The sequence below is a fragment of the Ciconia boyciana genome, chromosome 7 (assembly GCF_034638445.1).
Source record: "Ciconia boyciana chromosome 7, ASM3463844v1, whole genome shotgun sequence".
Lineage (NCBI taxonomy): Eukaryota > Metazoa > Chordata > Aves > Ciconiiformes > Ciconiidae > Ciconia > Ciconia boyciana.
This window is the reverse complement of record NC_132940.1, coordinates 28,539,795-28,559,559: the sequence shown is the minus strand read 5'-3', so window position 1 is coordinate 28,559,559 and position 19,765 is coordinate 28,539,795. Positions and strand designations below refer to the sequence as shown.

Below are 19,765 nucleotides of genomic sequence, written 5' to 3'. Positions count from 1 at the left end.
TGAAAGACATTAATTGTAAATATCTGGTTCATGTATACTGCCAAGTGTATTGGACCTCATAATTCTTTTAGCAACAGACACAACTGTTTCAGTTTTGCATTTCTGGTAATGAAATATTGTGCTGGTAAGGCTTTCTCTGTTGAAACTCTATGTGTTCTGTAACTAAACATTTCATCAGGTAACAGCTGCTGTGAGTAATGCTGTTTTTTGAACAGCTAGAAGGCAATGGGACCTGGGCTCTGCCAGGCGAAATTGCTTGACTTGTAGGCTGGAAGCAACGTTAGCCTCTCCAGCTTGACTTGTAGGCTGAAAGCAACATTAGCCTCTCCAGCCTCCTCTTTCACGAGAATGTAGTCCAGGAGGGACTGTATTATCCAAAATGTAAAGTGATTGACAGTTTCAGGACCAAGCTGCTGAATAATTTGAAAACTGGAGCTTACCGAAAGAAACTGGCCTAAAATTGAATTGAAAATCCAGAGTATGAGGAGGCATATATTTCCCGTATGATAAGTTATAAACTAAGCAGGTCATCATAAGTTTATGCACTCTCTTGACGCTCATCTTTAATTCAGGGCAGCAGCTTTGTGGATTGGGCAGGGGAAACGTTTGCAACTGTGGAGTTCCTTCTTTATCACATGTCTGGAAATGCACATTGTACCCAACAGTGGTAGTGGGTGTGGGAAGAGGAAGGCTTCAGCCTCCCTCGTGTCCTGAGTACATCTGTAGGCTAATGCAGTATGCAGTGTGTAAGACTTCCTGGAGGTAAGGTAGGGAGTATTCAGCGAGGTCAGTCCTCCAAAAGCTCTTGTAGCTTGAAAGGCAAATGTAAGTTGGGAAGGGTAAAAATACTTTTGGGCATTTTTGCAACTTGATCACCTAAAAGACCATAAGGTTATTAGGTAGCTCAGACATGTCTAATCTTATAAATATATGACCTCTAGACAGCATGTGTTCTTTCTTTTGCAGTACCCCCTCCTGATTTTCTTTTCCATGGACCAGTGTAGACTTAATCAACAGCTGCAATGAAGAGGGCAGAGGGAGAAGCTGTTATGTAGTAATGTCTTAAAAATATATGAGAGCAGGAAGAAAGTCTGTTACGTTTGTTGCTAATTGAGAACAATTAGTTTACTGCCTTTGTGGAAAATGTCCATCTTCTGTGGTCTGTAGGCTGTCATTCTAGTCTTAGCTGCTGTACTGTTTGCAAGTATGCTTGTGTCCCTGTGTGTTACAGCAGTTCAGTACCTGTGTAATATAGCATTGCTTTCTAGTAAGTTGTGTATATTCTCAGCTTTGGAAAAAAAATAGAAAAGGATAGAAAGGCTTTTTGGTATCCAGGTGCTTCTGCTCTATAACAGTACAGGCAAGAGGAAGAAATAAATCTTGAGTTTGTGTCAGAAGGTGGTGATATGCGTGATGGTCCTTACCGTCTTGTAGTATTGCCACACTCCTCAGTCATTGCTTTAGCCTGATCATAGGGAATTCTGTAATGTGCACGAATGATGCTGTTAATTACGATCGTGATGTGGATGCATGGCTGATGAATTCAGGGATTGTGAGTTTAAGATGCAAGCTGTTGTGAAGGTATAGGATTGAGTCTCCAACCTTCGTTCAGGTGGTTGGGTGGTAAGGGGTGAGCTTCGTGTGTTTATGGTGGTTGCTGTTGGTACGGAGACAGAGCAGGTAGGCTAGAGCAGAGCAGGTAGGCTAGTCGTTTTCTTCAGTTGTGTAAGTAGGAAAGCTAATGAATTAGCAAGAATAGACAGTCTGTTGTGTTTGAAGAGTCTGACTTGTTTTGCTTGCTATCAGGCTCTACTTTTCTGTCCCTAGACTTTATTTTTTGTTTTAGTGTACTCTTTCCTTCCTGTTCTGCGGTAGGAGTTGAGGTGCATATCTTCCTGTTGTTTAGAGGTTTGTTAATTTTGTCTCTTTCCCCATCCTCTCTTTCAGCCCAGGGCACAGGGACTTTGGCAGTTGTACGCATACAGGATGTCTCCCATTGACAGCTGGATTGTTGGGAGCCTGTAGAGGGTTTCTGTTATCAGATGTGTGTGTGTGCAGTTGTAGCTCCTGTCCTGAAAGCAAACTGGGAGTGGTGTTAGTTGGGTAGGCAGTATGAGAAGGATGTACTTCCACGGCATGGGAGGAAGCTGGAGATGAAGGGGAAGTGCTGCTCAAGGGGCAAGGAGGTGTTTTGGAGTGTAGGGGTCAATGGAGCATAGTGCTGTACCTCCTTTAAACCTAGTGTGTAGGAAACCAGCCTTCACTGGTTTTGTTGCTTATGGAACAATTTAAGAGGAGTGCTCTCACCTGCTAAAGCATCAGTTTGGAGAGTAGTTTGTTGAACTTAAAATTCCCATTGTACGTGTGGAACACTGAGTAACTCAAGCATTTCTATGTGCAGGATAGCATTTTAATTTTAGTTAAAGTATTTAAAATATCTATGAAAAATGCAAATTACTCTCCTCTGATCTGCTCACATTCTGTTTTATGTGATTTGCAGTGCACTCTGCATTACTTGCAGAGTGGCAGAAACCCTTTTCCAGGTAATTTGAGTAATGGGAAATAGGTCTCCATTAGTTGCATAGCTACTAGTGAAATGCTTAACATAGTTGTGGGATTAGTCTAAAACATGGATGAGATGTACTGGGCTGTGCATTTGTGACATGATGAAGTCCTCAAGCACTGGTCTAAGTATGCACCTCTACACTGTGTCATGTGTCAGCTCTTGAAACATCCCGTGGGACAGCTTTGGTTCTGCCTTTCTGCCAGCAGTGTGCAGTCGGCTGTTCTGTGTAAGGGTCATTTGCAATTACTGATCACAGAGCGTGGGTTTGGGGATGTTCCTGCTGCTGACCAAAACAATGTTTTTGGGGTTTTATTATTCAAAACTCTTGGCTATCACCATGAGCTGTTCTTTGGTAAACCATTCATCTGTGATAAACTTTCTTTAAATCCATGCCAGATTTTGCAATCAATAAACTGTAATTACATGAAAAATTGAGTTAATGTTCACTTGAGGTAGAAAATGTGTCTGTGAGAATATATGCACATATGTGCACACAAAAAAGCTGTTAGAAAAAGTATGTGAACTATGAAGATTTGTTGTGGTCACCTGAAACCCATGCAATTAAAGACAAGGTTGTATTTTCAAGACGGAGATTAACATTTCCTTTAGTTTTCATTTTTAATTTTACAGTCACAGTGTTTACAAATGTAAGATCTTTGCATTGGCCTCAGCCAAAGTACCTGAAGTGAGGAGTAGCTGGTTGTCTTGGGAGTAATGAAGAGGGATGGAGGGAAAGAACTTGTCCTTTCTTCAGGTAATGGAGCCTTGAGGTGAGAGGTGGGGCTGGTGAGGCTGGAGGCACCTAGAAGCTTCCAGGTCCTCCACTTCAACGCCCTTGTAGGGCGTGGGTGGTTCTGCTGTGGGAGAAAAGATTTCTCTTTACTCTGCTGATCTGTAAATTGCTTAATGCCTGCCATTGTTATTTCAGTCAGCAGTTGTTGTTGTGAAGCTGCCAAATATCTGTTTGGTTTTGTGACTTCTGGTAGAGTTGGTCATAGTAATGTTGAGCCTGTTGTTTCCCATTTGGTGTGCTGCACAGAGTGGGTGCTTGGGAGTGGAAATTTAGGATCTGGCTACTTGGGTGTTTTAACCATTTCTGGGAACTTTGTTTTCCTACAAACCAGATGTCCAGTCTGAATTCCTTAGATGAGATTCTTCAGTCTAAAGCCTGCAGGGAAGTGACATTTAAGAGGCACCGACTCTTGCAGTCAGGAAGAAAGTTTTGGAGTTGCTCAGATGCGTGTTAGTGTGTGTGAAGATAGCTGATGATCAGTCTGACAGGTCTGGAGCACAGAATGCACAAAAATACAAAAAATTGTGTGTAGTATTTCTATGCTTTATTAGCCCTGCTTACACTATGTATGGTTGAATAACCCAAGATGTGCACTGTTTGACTATTGGCATTGCAACCTCATCACTCATTACTTCAACGAAGACCGTGTTGAGACTTCATTGTCAAGGTGTCTTTGGCATATGACACATTTTTTTGGAAAGACATGACCTTGGGAAATTTCTGCTCTTGGGATTGTAACCCGTGGGATTCTTGATTTGTGACTGCTCTCCTAAGGCAGCTCAGCCCTGTTGAAGGGACATGAGAGCACTTGGGCTGTTTTCAGTTAGTGAAGGCTGCAGGTCCTGCTGGGTCATTTGCCCAGCTCTCGCTGCTGTGCTCTTGCGTCTCACGTAGCGAGTAGCTTGGTCTGTTATCTCCAGGGAGACCTACGGATAACGTGAGCTGTAAGCGGTAGTCTGAAAAAATCTGTGGCTGGAGCTTGAGTAGTGTTACGCGGGGATTTGGAAGGGCTGCTGTAGGACGTGGTGGGCGAATGCTCTGGTGTCTCCCTGGCCACCTTGGAGATAAGAGGGGAATCGTTAACCCTCATGGTGCAGCTTTTGAGGAGCAGAGGCCCAGGGGGGGTGTCTTCCTTCCTCTGGGCTGGGGAGGAGGTAACAGTATCTCTGATACAGACTGCCCTTTTAACAAGCATTTCAGGGAGATTGAGGCTAACAGCTTCAGTAGTTGTCCCTATTTACAAAAGGCTAGCACCACTAAACTCCCATTCAGTGCTGGAGCGTCATGCTAATGTGTTCACTGCAGATTACCTGACTCGTGCCCAGGGGCTATGGGTGTTTTGCTCTAAACACAAATGAGCTGGGAAATCCGGAGGAAAATCGTCTTAAATTTAGTAGGTTGTTAGATCTGCATGCAAGGTCAGCACCCGAGGGTGGGTAGCTGCGGCAGGGAGGTGAATTCAGCAGTCTTTTTGCCTCACTTAAGACTTAGGGTTTGGCTTCTGGAGTATTGGGAGTTAAAGGCCGGGTCCATTCAAGACTCCTGAGCTTCTGTTTCCTTACCTGTAAAAAGTAGTGTTTAAGCTTGGAGCTCAGTAATACCGAATTGTTCATATGGCACTCCTTGATGTTCCTCTGAGTTTTTCGAAGGCACTATCTTGGGTAAAGAACTAATTTTCTTCCTGTAACTCAAGATGTTTATCCTGCTTGGAAATATGAGCATTACCGAGCTGTTTGGAGTTTTGGAGCTCTATGGAGTTTTGTTGAGTTTATTCTAGGATAATATAGGTGTAAAAGACCAGGAAGTAGAGGAAAAAGTAAGAGAGAAGGAAAGAATGAAACTATTTGTATTCTAAGTAAATGGGCAGTACTTTGAAGCTGAGCTGGAGGGGAAGAGGAAAGATCACATATCGCTGGTGAGAAGTGGCTGGATTTTGATAAGAAAGAAGAGGAAGCAAGTAAAGAATGCAGTGTGATCAAAGTGGAAATAATCTGATCAGAGAGAGAAGGAAGATCATATGCTTTGCTTTCCAGGCTGACAGTAGAGCTCCATTTTTTTTTGTTTGTTTGTTTTTAAAGTGAGTTTATGGCTTTCAGATTGCACTAATATATGCTCCTTATACTGGCATGGATTTTGTATTTCTCCACTTAAAATCCTGGATTTAGTAGGAACATTTGAAATTCTGCTTGTGCCAAGAAATGAATTTGGTATGACATCTTTAACAGGTATACATGTGAGGTTTTGATTCGATTTTTAGCAGTTCATCTTTTAAAGTCTTTTTTTCTTTTTGTCAGATTACGTCTACTTCGAAAATTCTTCAAGTAACCCATATTTGATACGAAGAATAGAAGAGCTCAATAAGGTAAACAATTTTTTCCATCAAGTCTTGGAAGTTAATTGAATTTATGATCTGTTTGATTTGATTAAAATCAAAACAATTCTTTAGCAGTTCTCTGGTAATTAGAAGCTTAAAAATACTTTTGTTCTGATAATTTTCTGGAATGCTTTGAGACCTGCTAGATTGTTCTCCTTTAGTATAAAAGGACAGAGCATCAACAGTAGGTCATTCTCAAGGTGATTATGCCCACCTGTAGGGCAGGAGATTTCTGCGGTTCTTCAGTTCCCTGCTAGGATCATGTGATATGAAGATAATACAACAGCTTGCCTAGAGGATGGAGAGCTTTGTAATTTTATCTTTCTTGGGGGAGACTCTTGCTCAACAGGAAGGTTTGGAGCCATTACCTGCTTCCTCAGACTTTGTTTTTGCTGGTTGTCCTTTGGGCCAGTTTATTATTTCTTCTGCCAAAATTACCTTTCATTGGATCTAAAAGGGAAGCATAATAGCTTGTATGTGGGAAGTCAGCTGAAGTCCTCGATGCTGAAATTTTACCTAGTTAAGGAGGGAAGACTGTTCTGAAGCTGTTAGCTGTGTCCTAAACACGCCACTTTCTCAGGTTTAATACCAGTGTATCCATTGCAGCCCATACAGACAGAATGTAACATTGCTGTTTTGGATTTGAATTTGAATGAACTGACTAAAATTAAGTCTCTTTCTTCAGCGATGGAAAAACGTGTCTTTCTAAGACAATTACTGGGAAGATAAAATTTGTCAATATAATGAAAAATAAAGAATCCAAAGGCTAGGACATCTTTGTAACCCCTCTTTTTAGTGGAGGTCTTTTGCAGAAATACTTTGTCTCTCTGCCATTAAGGAAACAAGAGTGAGTTCCTAAAACATTCCCAGTGGGTCCATAGCCATGAGGTATCAATAAGCTGTATTCTATCAGTTACAGGGTGCAGTTTTGTTGATCACTTTCTAGGAAAGTGTTGTTTTCCCCTCTTCTTTTCCCTCTTCATTCTTCCCCCCGTTTGAAAAAAGAACTTTCAGCCTGGATCTCTCATCTTAGTGCAACTCTTGCTTGAGCTGTCATTTCTCTGTCCTACTCTTTGAAATGGGTCTTTCAGGTTGAAATGAATCACATATCTTGTGTTGCCTTTTTTTCACTGAGTGCAAATGAAGCCTGGGCAATTAAATGAAATAGATAATTCTGCATTGTAGCTGTCTGTGTTTTAACAAAATGGCTCCTGCTTTGGTATTTTAGTTCCTCAAAATTTAAAAGTTCTGAATTATTTTACAGAAAAGGATAGAAATTCTGCATGGTCTGTACCAAAAACTGGTAGCCCGCAAGGGGAAATATTTGTGCACGTATATATTGTCTGACTTTTTTTCTTTGTGTTAGGAAAACTGTTATTATAAAATATGAAACTTTTCCTCCATTCATATCTTAGCAACAAGCATGTATATCAGTTTTTACTTTGTTTCCTTGTGGATACATTGCTGGTCCACTACCTTTTTTGCAGAATTCCTGGAGGGGAATTTGTATCTTAGTATTCTAGTTTCTTAAACTGTGTGCCATCATTATGGTTTTCAAGGACTCTTCAGTAGTAGGATACAACTCTTTTCAGTTACATTTTCATTATTTGTTGATTTATTTGAGAGACTGTGGATTGGCTGGGGCTGTTACAAACCAGTAGGTGTATTTCTCCTAGAGTTTGTATAAAGCCAGTTTCATAACTTGGCAGATATAATTTTACAAGAGATTCATCACCTTGCTCATTTTAACAGTTTTAATAAAAAAATCCCAAACCTTTCAAAAATTCAGACTTTTCTATGTTGTCACTGGTGTAGACTTTATTGCCTAGTGCAGCTTCCTTGGTTCTCCTTTTGGAATTATGTTTTTGTGTTAGTCATTGTTTAGCTCACCAGTGCTGTCAGAGAAAGAAAACCTTATGTGAGCTCTTTTGTGAAAGTAATAATGGCTGGGTTCTTTCTTGCTTTCCTACTGTTGTACAGAGTTTGGAGAATAGCCTGGACCTGAATTCTGTTGTTGTATTTCACAGTTATTTTTACTAGCATTTTAAAGATGCTTTTGAATTCTACTAAATGTAGGCATCACCTGAAAAGCAGCAGAGTGGCTTGTTAATATGTTGTAACTGCTGTGTTTTTTCTCACCCCTTGCAACATCTGTAACTGCTATAAATGGTGATCCCGCAGAAACAATTAGGAGGGAAGGGCCAAACTGTTTCCCTACCCTGGAATGGATCACACAGCAGTTTGTGTGTTAGGTAACGTGTGCGCAGCTGGAGGATGCTAAAAGGTGATGCTATGTAGCTCTTGTGCAAAATTTCAAATTATTTATGAAGTTTTCTAGTTCGGTGCGTACAGTTCAGTTCTTGATTTGTGCTCATTTTTTTTTTCTTTTTCCTGTTTCAGACTGCCAATGGAAATGTGGAAGCAAAGGTGGTATGTTTCTACAGAAGAAGAGACATATCAAGTACACTTATTGTATTGGCAGACAAACATGCAAGTAAGCTTGTTTGTGTTCAAATCGCTTCTACACAAAATTGCCAAACTTGGATAGAATTTTGATATTGCAGTTACAAGTATCAATATTATTATTTTTAAATGTCCTTTCCCTTTCCTGGAAATATCCTTTTCCAGCAAATTGCATTACTTGTTTGGCTGACTTTTCTCTCTCTCTCTTTCTCTCTCTTGCTCACCCTTTAAACCTTTTAAAACCTCATTTGGTGTGTGGTTTGGTTATCATGGTAGGGACAGGACAGAAGTTTTCAGTTGGGGCTGAGTAAAGGCATCTTATTTGCTTCATAGAAGTGAATTTCTTAATTTTTGGGATGAGGGAAAATATTCTCCCTGTCTCGTATGTTATTTCTCATGCATGATTTGGTTTGGTTAGCAGATTAAAAAAAACCCTTAAACTTTCTTTATGAGTAAACCAAATAGTCTGATCATAGGAAACCGACTTGAAACATGGCCAGCTTGAAACTTGGCTAATGGGAATTCTCTTTATGCTTCAATATTAGTAATGTTTTTCGTAGTGACATAGCTTTTGTCTGAACATACGCAGTAAATACATTTTAAAAGCACTTAATTTTAGGACATCCTATCGCTATTTTGAATACTTCAAGTCCTTTTGTTAGGAAAAAAATAATGTCTAGGGTGAGAGGAGACTTGAAAACTGTAACTTTTTTTTTTTAGTTCTGTATTTCTGATTTAAAAAAAAAAATAATATGAAGCTAAACTATCATAAAATTTAGGGGGTTGTTCATACTGCCTTACTTCATCCTCCTTTGCATGTTATGCGTTGCATAACTAATTTCTTGATTTTTATTATTTTACAGAATGTTGTGTTAACTTATGTTGGCATGTATTCCTCTGCCAAGGAGGTCGGAGGCATGTGAGATACCTAGCTGAGTAGAGATGGAAGCTTATTTCTAAACAACAAATGAGTGTTACGGTTCTCTTTCAAATATAGAAACAGTTTTAAAATTCTAAAAAGTGCATACAAAAAATAGTTCTGTGTCAGTATAGATTAGATGTTTGCCTATATTAATCTGTAAGGCAAGATATTGCAAAAAATTTCAGATAGTTTAAAAAAAACCCAAACACAAAATAGCTGAGAAGCTGCTGTAGATCTGTGCATTCTAAACTCAGAAGGGGGTGAGCATGGTGCACTAGCTGGCTCTCCAAGGGGATTATCCATCTCTGGGGGAGAAATAGTGCAACATATTACATGTCATTGGGTACTTTATCTGGGGTGCTTCCTGCCTGTTGGACTCTATTCTAGTTACCAGTGAGGATTAGATTTAGGGTCATTACACCTTCCTCTGCCAGTTCAGCATCCTTCTCATCCCATCCTTGCAAGGTGATGGGCACAGTACTAACAAAACATTTACCAAAACAGACATGTTGAAAGGGAGAAAAAGAGTAAGCAGGTGGAGTTACTAAACTGTTTTTACTTATAAACAATGGAGCATGCGAGATGTATCTGTTCAGATTGCTTAAAATTTAGCAAAAAGCATGGACAGCCATATCAATCCTTGTAATTCAAGGCTTTCCTGTAGGCGCATACATAAGTGAAAAAGAAGCAATCATGTCAAAATTACGATTTAACTGCCAAGCATCATCTTGCTTCTTGGTGTATATATGAATAGACTGTGATGTATATGTAGTACAGATCTACATAGTTGCACTGCATGGGGATTGATTAAATCAGATATTCAGTTTTAACAATGAATATAATGTCTTGCTGTGTTCTCAGTGCTGTAGTGCCATTGGGGAAAACATGCAGAAAAACTAGCCTCTTATTGATAAATTTGAATATTTTCTGTTGTAGATTCAAGTCCAAATAAGTCCCTCCATTGCAATCATACCTGGGAAAAGAAGTCATGTGGCATTGAGATGAGATTTGGCTGTGTTGCAGAATTGTGGTAGCAGGCAAAGCTTTTTTGATATCTCTTCAGTGCAGCAGAATCCAAGGATACTGAAGCTTAATAGGAGCTTAACCATAAACATGACTATTGATTCTTTCATCTGCGTCTCACTTCAATAGATTTAGTAAAGGAGGCAGGTAGGAATGATTCAAAGAAATGCATGTCTGAGGCTGAAAATTAAAAATATTTGAAACCGTATAAATGCTCTTTGAACCTGCAAAGGCTGATTTCTTCTTGTGATAAGAAATTTAAGATTTTTTTTCTGCAAACAAATTATTCATTGTTCATATGAATATGTGTTTGAAAGACAGGAAAATTCTTCTATAGCACAATCCTATTAACGGAGCCACCAGAGACAACTGAGGCTGTCTCTTAGTGTAAATTTCATTAGTAACTAACATTTTTTCCAGTATGTTTCTTTCTGGTGCAGAATAAAATTGCTACTAAATGACTTCCATTTATTTAGATAGATGTGCTGTTGTGTGGCTTCCGTTCTTCTTAAGGAGGGAGAAGAGAGTAAAATTAAGCTTTTGGACAGCCGTTAGTTCTTTACTCTGAAAAAAAAATCTCCACATCCTGCATGATATAATGAAATTAAATTTTGTGGATGTTAAGATTCTAGTACAGATACTCAACACTGTCACTGACTTTGAGTTCATTTCCATAAAGTCTCCTGTTGCCTCATTTTGATGCATTTGCAGTAGATGTACGTATCTGCATCGCTGATCTTTTAACTGCCTTTGTTCAGCTGATTAATGGAGCTTTCTGACTGCAGACATTTCTGGATTCACAGAGTCTTCTGTTTAAGATGCCTTTATTTTAGACCTACTGTTGAGATCAGTGCAGTGAGAGAACCAAATAATGGGAAGATATGGCCAGAACATGAATGGAAAAAATATATGTATATTTTCTAATATTTTTTTCTCTTCCAATAAAGGAAGGAAAAAATGGGATTGTGAAATGAATGTTGCAAAGTTAAAAAAAAAAAAAAAAGGCGCTTACGCTTTAGTTTGTATCATCCATCAGATATCTGAAACAGACAATTCTGAGATATGTTGTCTTCTCATAACTCTTTATAAAGAGAAATGAGTTGGAAGCACCTTATTCTGTAGTTGGTGACTGTAAATTAGTACAGGTGATGTATGCAACCTGATTCTTGGATCTGATCTGTGATCTTACTATTTTTATCATATGATATAAAGCTTGTCTGAGCTGTCCTATAAATCTTTCAGCCTTATAATGGCTTCCATACAATGTTAGCACTTTTTATTCATAAGCCTCTTTAATCACCTCACAAATTATTCTGGGGAATTTCTCCACTTGTTTCTGAAATGAACCTGCTTCACCAGTAGGAGACTATTTAATGTTCTTGCCCAGAGACTTTGTAGTGGCTTAAGATAGAATATTGTATGCAAACAAGATTGCAGGCAGAACTTGATGGAAGAGAGATGAGAAAGATAATTTACTCCTCAAGCTACTGTTGAATGCTGTGACTATATATTTTCTCCCTATATAGTTTCTATGTAATGTCTTTATATAGTTTCTTATATAATCAAGTAAATATTTCCAACAGCAGGAATACAACCTCCTGTGCCCAGCCACCTCTGGTTACTTGTGTCTGATGACCACAGCTTTTGCTTCATTAAAAACATTTATCCTGACTTGTAAAACAATGAGTGACTAGTTGGTAGCGGTTGGACAACTGAGTAGTTAGTGCTGGCCGGTTTGGCAGGTTTATGGTTAGCTCTCCGCAGCTGATGTTTGGGTGCCAGGCACACATGGCAGCATGGTTTTGTAAGTGCCAAAGCTTCTAAAAATAAATGTCTTGCATCAGCGAGGTGTCATTACTCAATCAGTCCATGAGTTGCATGAGACCTGTCTGCCTAAACAGGTAGGGGGTCTATTAAGTTTGGGGTTTTTTTAAATTTTAGGTAACACCAGTCTAAATGCAGTTTGACAATAGCTTCACAAATGAGTTATTTTTATTTATTTCTTCCATTTTCTTCCCCCTTCCTCCATTTTCTCCCAACACCACACATGCAGATTTAAGAGGAGTCAAATTCGTTAATCCACTAATGACACTTTTGGCTCTGTTGTTACTGAGAGGAGGAAACTGTGATTTTTCTCTTCTGGGGGTGGTGCAGTAAGGAAAGATAAGCTGTGTCCAAAATAGTGTCTGTTTGCTCAGTGGGCATGGCTGCAAAAGATGATCACAAGAAATTTTGGAAGGGATCGTAGTGAGATATCTTGATAATGTGGCAAATGTCTTCTGAAGTGTCAAGGTATAAGGATTTCTTTTTGTTAAAACTTTCACTGTATTTTCTATAGCTATGAATCAATATCTGGTTTTTAGTAGAGAGAAGAGTGAGGCTGAGGCTTAACATAGACCATTTGAAACTGGACCTGGGAGAAGGAATGTGGTGTTGTATTGTTCATTTCTTCAAATGCAAAACTTCTATAATGTCCTTCCATGCTGCTTAGTTGAGCTGTTAAAGTACCAAGAATTTAAGCTTTCTTCCCTACTGAAGGAGCTGTTGTACAGGTCAATAGCACTGGCTTTACTCTGTTTCCCAATGTTTTGACCCCATTTTTTTCCTTTTTTCTTCACATTTTGTTGTTAGTGATACCATGCTAACTAATTAGTAATAATAGTTGACATGCCTGAGGGATGGCATGCCATCCAGAGAGCCCTGGACAAGCGCGAGAACTGGGCCCACATGAACCTCACGAGTTTCAACAGGGCCAAGTGCAAGGTCCTTCAACTGGGTCAGGGCAACCCCTGGTATCAATACAGGCCAGGGGATGAAGGGTTTGAGAGCAGCCCTGTGGAGAAGGACTTGGGGGTACTGGTGGATGAAAAACTGGACGTGAGCCGGCAATCTGCGCTCACAGCCCAGAAGGCCAACCACATCCTGGGCTGCATCAAAAGAAGCATGGCCAGCAGGTCAAGGGAGGTGATTCTGCCCCTCTAATCTGCTCTGGTGAGACCCCACCTGGAGTACTGCATCCAGCTCTGGAGCTCTCAGCACAAGAAGGACATGGAGCTGCTGGAGCAGGTCCAGAGGAAGGCCACAAAAATAATCAGAGGGATGGAACACCTCTCCTATGAGGACAGGCTGAGAGAGTTGGGGTTGTTCAGCCTGGAGAAGAGAAGGCTCTGGGGAGACCTTATAGCAGCCTTTCAATACTTAAAGAGGGCTTATAAGAAAGATGGGGACAGACTTTTTAGTAGGGCCTGTAGCAATAGCACAAGGGGTAACGGTTTTAAACCAAAAGAAGGCAGATTTAGGCTAGATATAAGGAGGAAATTTTTTACAATGAGGGTGGTGAAACATGGGAACAGGTTGCCCAGAGAGGTGGTAGATGCCCCATCCCCGGAAGCATTCAAGGTCAGGTTGGATGGGGCTCTGAGCAACCTGATCTAGTTGAAGATGTCCCTGCTCATTGCAGGGGGGTTGGACTAGATGACCTGTAAAGGTCCGTTCCAACCCAAACTATTTTATGATTCTGTGATTCTAATTCTTCTGTTACTACAGACTGTCTCCCAAGTTGGACATCTTGGTGTGCTCTCTCGCCTAATTTTGGTATCTTGTTTGCCTTTGTGCATTTCCAAATTCTACCATGTAGCTACTTGTACAACACCCAGAATGCAGAGAAAGGGCTGGCGCTTTCTATCTCTGATGTTGTAGAGAGCCCAATCTGATCTATAGCAAATTGCTATTCTTTCTAGTGTCTAGCAAATATTGATGTTTAATTTTGCATCTCACACACCCAGTCATTTTAAATTACAATTACTGCCTCTTGGGTTTCTCCTGCCAACTCAAAGTTTACTCTTTCTAATTATTTTTCCCCATATATGTTAGCTTTCACATGAGTCTTGCTGTTTGTGTCCAATCTGCCTGTCTCTTGTTCCCAGTATAAGTCGCCTTCAAGCTTTGTTAATGTGCTATTAATGATTCTGTCATGAAATATCAAATAATACGTAATCTAATACACTCCTTGCAGCATTCCACTGGCTACTTCTGCATAGCTGATATATTACTGTTTGTATTAAGGCTAAATGTTTAGTTTTAAGTCTGCATGAGCACATCTATCAAACAGAGAGATTAATTTTGAAGTAAGGCTTTATGAGAGCATTGAAGTCCCAATATACTGCACCTACTGTATTCCCATACCACTTATTCTGCAGTACTGTCATAAACGCAGGCAAGTCTTTCTGAAAATATTTTTATTTTTATATGTATCTAAAAACATATGGGGGTTTTTTGTTTGTTTTTTGTTTGTTTTTTTTTTTAAAGACTATGGTCCTTATTTCTCAGGGGCCACCATTCTCAAGGATGAAGTCTGCTTCACTTAGAGCTTGAGTGCTTGAGGTATAGGAGGGTGAAACACAGATGTGTCAGACAGGCTTGTCCTGGAACCTGAGGCTGGGCCAGCCCCTGTTGTGGTTTACAGTCTGACTTAAGCCTTTGCTATCTGCGCAGAGGCGGTGAGGTGGTATTAGTTATGTTTTTTGTCAAAGCCGCTGTTATTTCTTGGAATATTCCTACCTCTGTCTTCAGGAACTATGACAGTTTTACATCTGGGGGGGGGGGGAGTTGTTTGTTACCTGTAGAAATGTCTGTCTTTAAAAAAAAAAAAAAAAATTATGCCTTTTTATTTTGAAAGGCTGTGCATAGCAGAGCTGGCATAAGAAGAAAATGTGTGCTTCCCACCTTCCTTATTTTATTACAAAAGCTAGACACATAAATAAAACACTAGTTGGAAGATGAGCCTAGCTGAAGGGATGTGGTTCCTGAGATTAGCTCGGTTGTGCTAGGTGGTTTAATTTTGGTTGTAGATTTGAGTGGCACATAGTGGTTAATATATTTTTTTAAAAAATGTAATTTTTAAAAGCTCTAGGCTATTAGATACACTGAAGATATTAAGTATTTTAGGTTGCTCCTTATAGTATTTTTCCTGCATTACACAGTGCACTACTCTCATTCTCCAAAAACTGCTGTAAGTGCAGGCATGAATGCCTTTTCATTTGTGCATCCTTCGGTTTTTAGGCAAGCTAGCTTGGGACTTGCTGACTTGTTTGTGGATTGCTGCTGGTATATTTATAGTGTAGGTCAGCAGCCACAATATTAATTTTCAACTAAAACAGAATCCACTTAAGTAAATAAATTGCAGAACCATGAAACTGTGGCACAAATGTAAATTTGGTGTTCTAGTTCCTAGGAAAATATTGAAATGTAAGTGCATGCTGCTGAATGCTTAACAGCTCATGTGGTGTAAGAGCTATTGTATGTTGCAGTCTGCTTTAATTATGCTACTATTTTTTTCCTTCCTTGCTGGAGCAGCTTACCTGAGGGGCATATAAACCAAAAGTCTTTTTCCAAGACAGTAAAACAGTGATAAATTGTGGGGAACCTGAAGGGTACATAATTTGTTGTCATCCCCTTTGGCATAATGGTGGCCTGTTTAAAACTAAGTGCAATTTTAGTGTTTTATAAAATGGAGATCTCTCCTTTCTGTTTGCCTTCTTTTGAGATAACTATGAGGATTATAGTTAACTAATCTTAAGGGTATATCAATCATAACTGTGCCTGTATGTGTTTCTGACTAGAAATGTTCCTTGGCAACAACTGTTGAATTAAGCTGCAGGCATAAGTTTGCTCTTTAAAAGAGTACTGCTGCTGTAAAATTGGAGTTTTACTATTCGTGTATGAGACTTTACAGCTCATTCTACTACAGCCTGGGAAACTTTTCCTATGGTTTTGGAAAAAGCAGTAACTGCCTTAATTTCTTAGGGAAGGAAAAAGTCTGATGTTTCCTTTCGCAGTCCTTCATCATGGAGAAGCTTTGTAGCTTTCTTGGAGTATTTTGCCTTTTACAGCTTTATCTTGCATAATTGACAGGATGCTGCTAATAAACACAAAACATACTGATAATTTATTTCTTACAAGAAAGGTGCCTACAGAGGTTTTGGATCAGTTGTGGATCAGTGTGGATGTGATTTCATATATTTACTTTGGCATTATTTAAAAACTGGTTGGATGGAGATTGGATAGCTCAAAGCCAGAGATGGTGGATCCTGACTGCAGAATAAAGCAAGCTTTTGAAATGCAGGAGTATTGCAGTCGAATGTGTGTGCTGTGGTAGGGTAGGACGGGTTGCAAGACTGGCTTTAGGCACTTGGTTACATTCCAGTTAATCTTGTGACTGTGATATATTGGCTGTGGTTGGGGTGAAGAGAGTAAAATACACTAAATAAATAAACTAACCTTTTCAGCGGGCATTTCCTGCAAAAGCTGTTGAAGTTGGGATGGGACAGTTTGATATTGTGAAAGAGGAGTAGGGGCTAAGATAGCTAATGCCTGGCAAAGAGGAAAGACTTTGCTTTTACTGCCTCACTCATCGTGTGTCAGCTTCTTCCTGATGTATCTGATGGTGCAGTGGTGGTCGTCTCCAAGAGCAGCTCTCTTCAGAGCTTATCTGTTGGTAGCAGATTTGTGTGACTTTCAGCTTGGTGAGCCAATGTGACCTGTGTGTACCTGGAATGCTTTGATCCCAGTGATGAATAAATACAACTCTTCACAGGCATGATTTAAAGGATATATACTAATTATCTAATTGTTCAGTTGGCTGAAATGTGAGGATTCTGGTTAGATTTAATCTAAATAATGTGTATTATTTAGCAAAGGTTTTGGAGCAGCTCATCCTGATTGTCTCGGAATCAATACTTGCGCTGTTCTTGATGATCAATTTTGTCTCTTTATAACTAGGAGAAATGGAAGAAGAGATGGAAAATCCAGAAATGGTTGATTTACCAGAGAAACAGAAGCATCAGCTACGACATCGTGAGTTGTTTCTCTCACGACAGCTGGAATCTCTGCCAGCCACACACATTAGGTAATGACTACTTTCTTCCGGTGCTTTTTATTCAAAAACCAAATGGCATTATTACTATTGAAGTATTCTTCAATGTAACATTAAATTCTGTATACAACTTCAGTAATACCATCTTGTGAATCACATGAGCATTTAAGATGTTTTTTTCATAAAATGTGTTTCTGTTTTTTTAGAGGCAAATGCAGCGTTACTCTGTTAAATGAGACAGAATCCCTTAAATCATATCTGGAACGGGAGGTATGAACCCTTTTGTGAATTGTCAAGCTTGAACAGTGTATTCTGGCACAATTTAGGATTGGTGGCTTTTCACCAAGTTTTCTAAAAAGAAGGTGGTTCTTTCATTTCTACATGTACTGTATGGGCATCGACAGTGGGAAGCTTTAGGCTGCATACGATTTTCATTCTGATATAAAACTTCATGGATCTAGAGGCCAGACCTGCTGTTTACATCCTTGTGACAGTAAGCTGCCTCTCTTCCCTAAGAGAGCCCTACTTGCTCATCAGCCTGGCAGTCTGAAAATTCAAACCTGGAGGCTCATGCCCCAGACAAGACAGGGTGGGAGATGGAGTAAATGTGAAGACGGAGCAAGCCAGCAAGCTGTATTGCTATATATTTGCTTTATCCTGGAATCTTACAGATTTATGTTAATATGGTTTAAGCTTGATCTTGCCTTAGATTTCTGAGGAGCTTAGGTCCCTGATTTTTTGAGTTCACTGTTCACTGTTGTTTACCTGTAGTCTTCATATGCCACCACAGACACTTAGGTCCTTGAAAAACTACTTGACAGTTAACTTCTGAGTCCTGCAAAAATTTTCACAATCTGGCTATTTAAAGGTACCTCAAACTGAACACATAAAACAGAATTGTGTTGCACTGTTAATCACTATTCAGAATATAAATCTTGGGTTTTACTTTTTCAGGTATTTTGGGATTTTAAAAATTACAATTGTAATTCTTTTAAATATATTTATATACCTTTAATTGTGGCTAGACCTCTGGCTGCCAGCTGGGTTAGACAGTCTTGGAATTTGACAATCTGGGAGCTTTACTTTGGGAGATTAGCAAACAATTTCAGTATATTATTATTTGAATACATCTGCAAGCATTACATTTGCATTTGAAAACATTAAAATGTTATACAAGAGAGGAAATCTTGTAATTAAAAACAGTAGGGTAATGGTCATTACCGGCCTTTAAGAAACAAGGAGAAAACAGGTCATTTTTTGCAAGGAGCATACTGTAGTCTGTCTCATAGTTGCGCTTTCTTTCTAAATGTTTTTTTAGCTTTCTTTAGTATTTATTTAAGCATAAGATTAATTTTAATCTGATACTCTAGTTTAAGAGAATTTTAAACAAAGCACAGGGATTATATAGTCGGGTTTCTCTTTGGAATGTGAAACCAAAAACATGTCGAGTCTGCTCAGGGCTGCCAAATGGCAGCGCATCAAACAAGGGCCATTGTATTCAGAAATGCTTGTTACCAGCTAGCAGCCTAGGATATGCCAATTTGAAAGCAAAAGTTAATCAAAACGGATATTAATTTAGATTTGCTAGTACCCAACTTTTAAGTAGTAGTCATTCTCGATTGCTCCCAACACATTTTTATTGTCACTAATGTTACAGGTAGGTACATTGAGACAGAGAAAGCAACTGGCTTTCTCTGATCATGCAACAGCTCAGTTGCAGATATAGGAGTAGAAAGAGATTTCTCTTTTTCATCCTTTTGAACTCTCAAAATGCAAGATGAGTGATGCGGGTTATTTTTAAAACTGAGCAGGCACTTAGAGATTTCACAGAATGAGAGAGTTCCCTGAATGTGTCCTGTCGCTTAGCACGGTGTTTTGCTGTGGTGCAAACTAACTTGGACAGATGGTAAAGAAATTAAAAGCTCAGGAACACAAATGTGCTTGGGTGGAGGGTAAAGAGATTAAGAAAAGGAGGTAGTTGTTGCCTGGTGAATTCATAGCACTGGATGGTACTGTTTTGAACTGTTTCTTCTTTTTTTCTCCCCTGTTCTTAATCTGTCCTTTGCTTTCAAAATGTTCTGTGTTTTTTTTAAATGGCTTCTGTCAATAAAGCCTAAGCAGTTCTAGGGAATCTGTCATTTGATTTCTTGTATGTTACGACCACTAAAAGTAGGTTTTCAGCCCAAGGCTGTCTGCCTCGAAAGGAGGTTAAACATGCAGGCAGAAATTTTTAGGGAGATAATAAGCATAGCGAAATTACATTTATGTTATCTCTGTTTTCCTCCTTCCACCCTCTCTCTGTCATCTTCTTCAGGAAGATTGCTCTGTTACATTTGGAGAGAGAGCTGAAGGGGGACCAGCAGTGACTTTTTTTACTGTGCCTGGCAAAATTGAGTTTGTAGCAGGAGTGAGGAATAAGAGGAAAAAGAAAAAAGGCAACTGGAAAACCTGAATTTCCTGTAGATACTGAATTCTTAGGGGATCATGAGAAGGATATAGCCAGTTATAGCAAAAGCATTTCCCTGTTCTGCAGGAAACTAGTTTATATGTACCATCTATTTTACTGCTCTGCTAGGATATATCCAGAGGCTTATGTGAATTTTGCCTGCTGGGTAAACGTCTGGCATTTTGGTACCTTTTGGTACCCGCCCTAAAAATAAAATGCTGTATAGTTAAAAATATATTCTCCCCCTTTCACCTGAACTGACTTAATGAAAGTAAGTTTGCAAGCTGTAATGAACTAACCACTA

General features: G+C 39.4%; 1 protein-coding gene across 2 annotated transcripts in view; it reads left to right on the top strand.

The window, feature by feature from the left end:
- Nucleotides 1-19,765, top strand: part of MTA1 (metastasis associated 1) — an 88,040-nt gene that overhangs the window by 14,240 nt on the left and 54,035 nt on the right. For both annotated transcript variants that reach the window (XM_072866888.1, XM_072866889.1), the window contains exons 2-5: nt 5,654-5,721; nt 8,134-8,227; nt 16,922-17,048; nt 17,222-17,285. In XM_072866888.1, the coding sequence (XP_072722989.1) occupies nt 5,654-5,721; nt 8,134-8,227; nt 16,922-17,048; nt 17,222-17,285 (353 nt within the window). The remainder of the gene's footprint in view (nt 1-5,653; nt 5,722-8,133; nt 8,228-16,921; nt 17,049-17,221; nt 17,286-19,765) is intronic.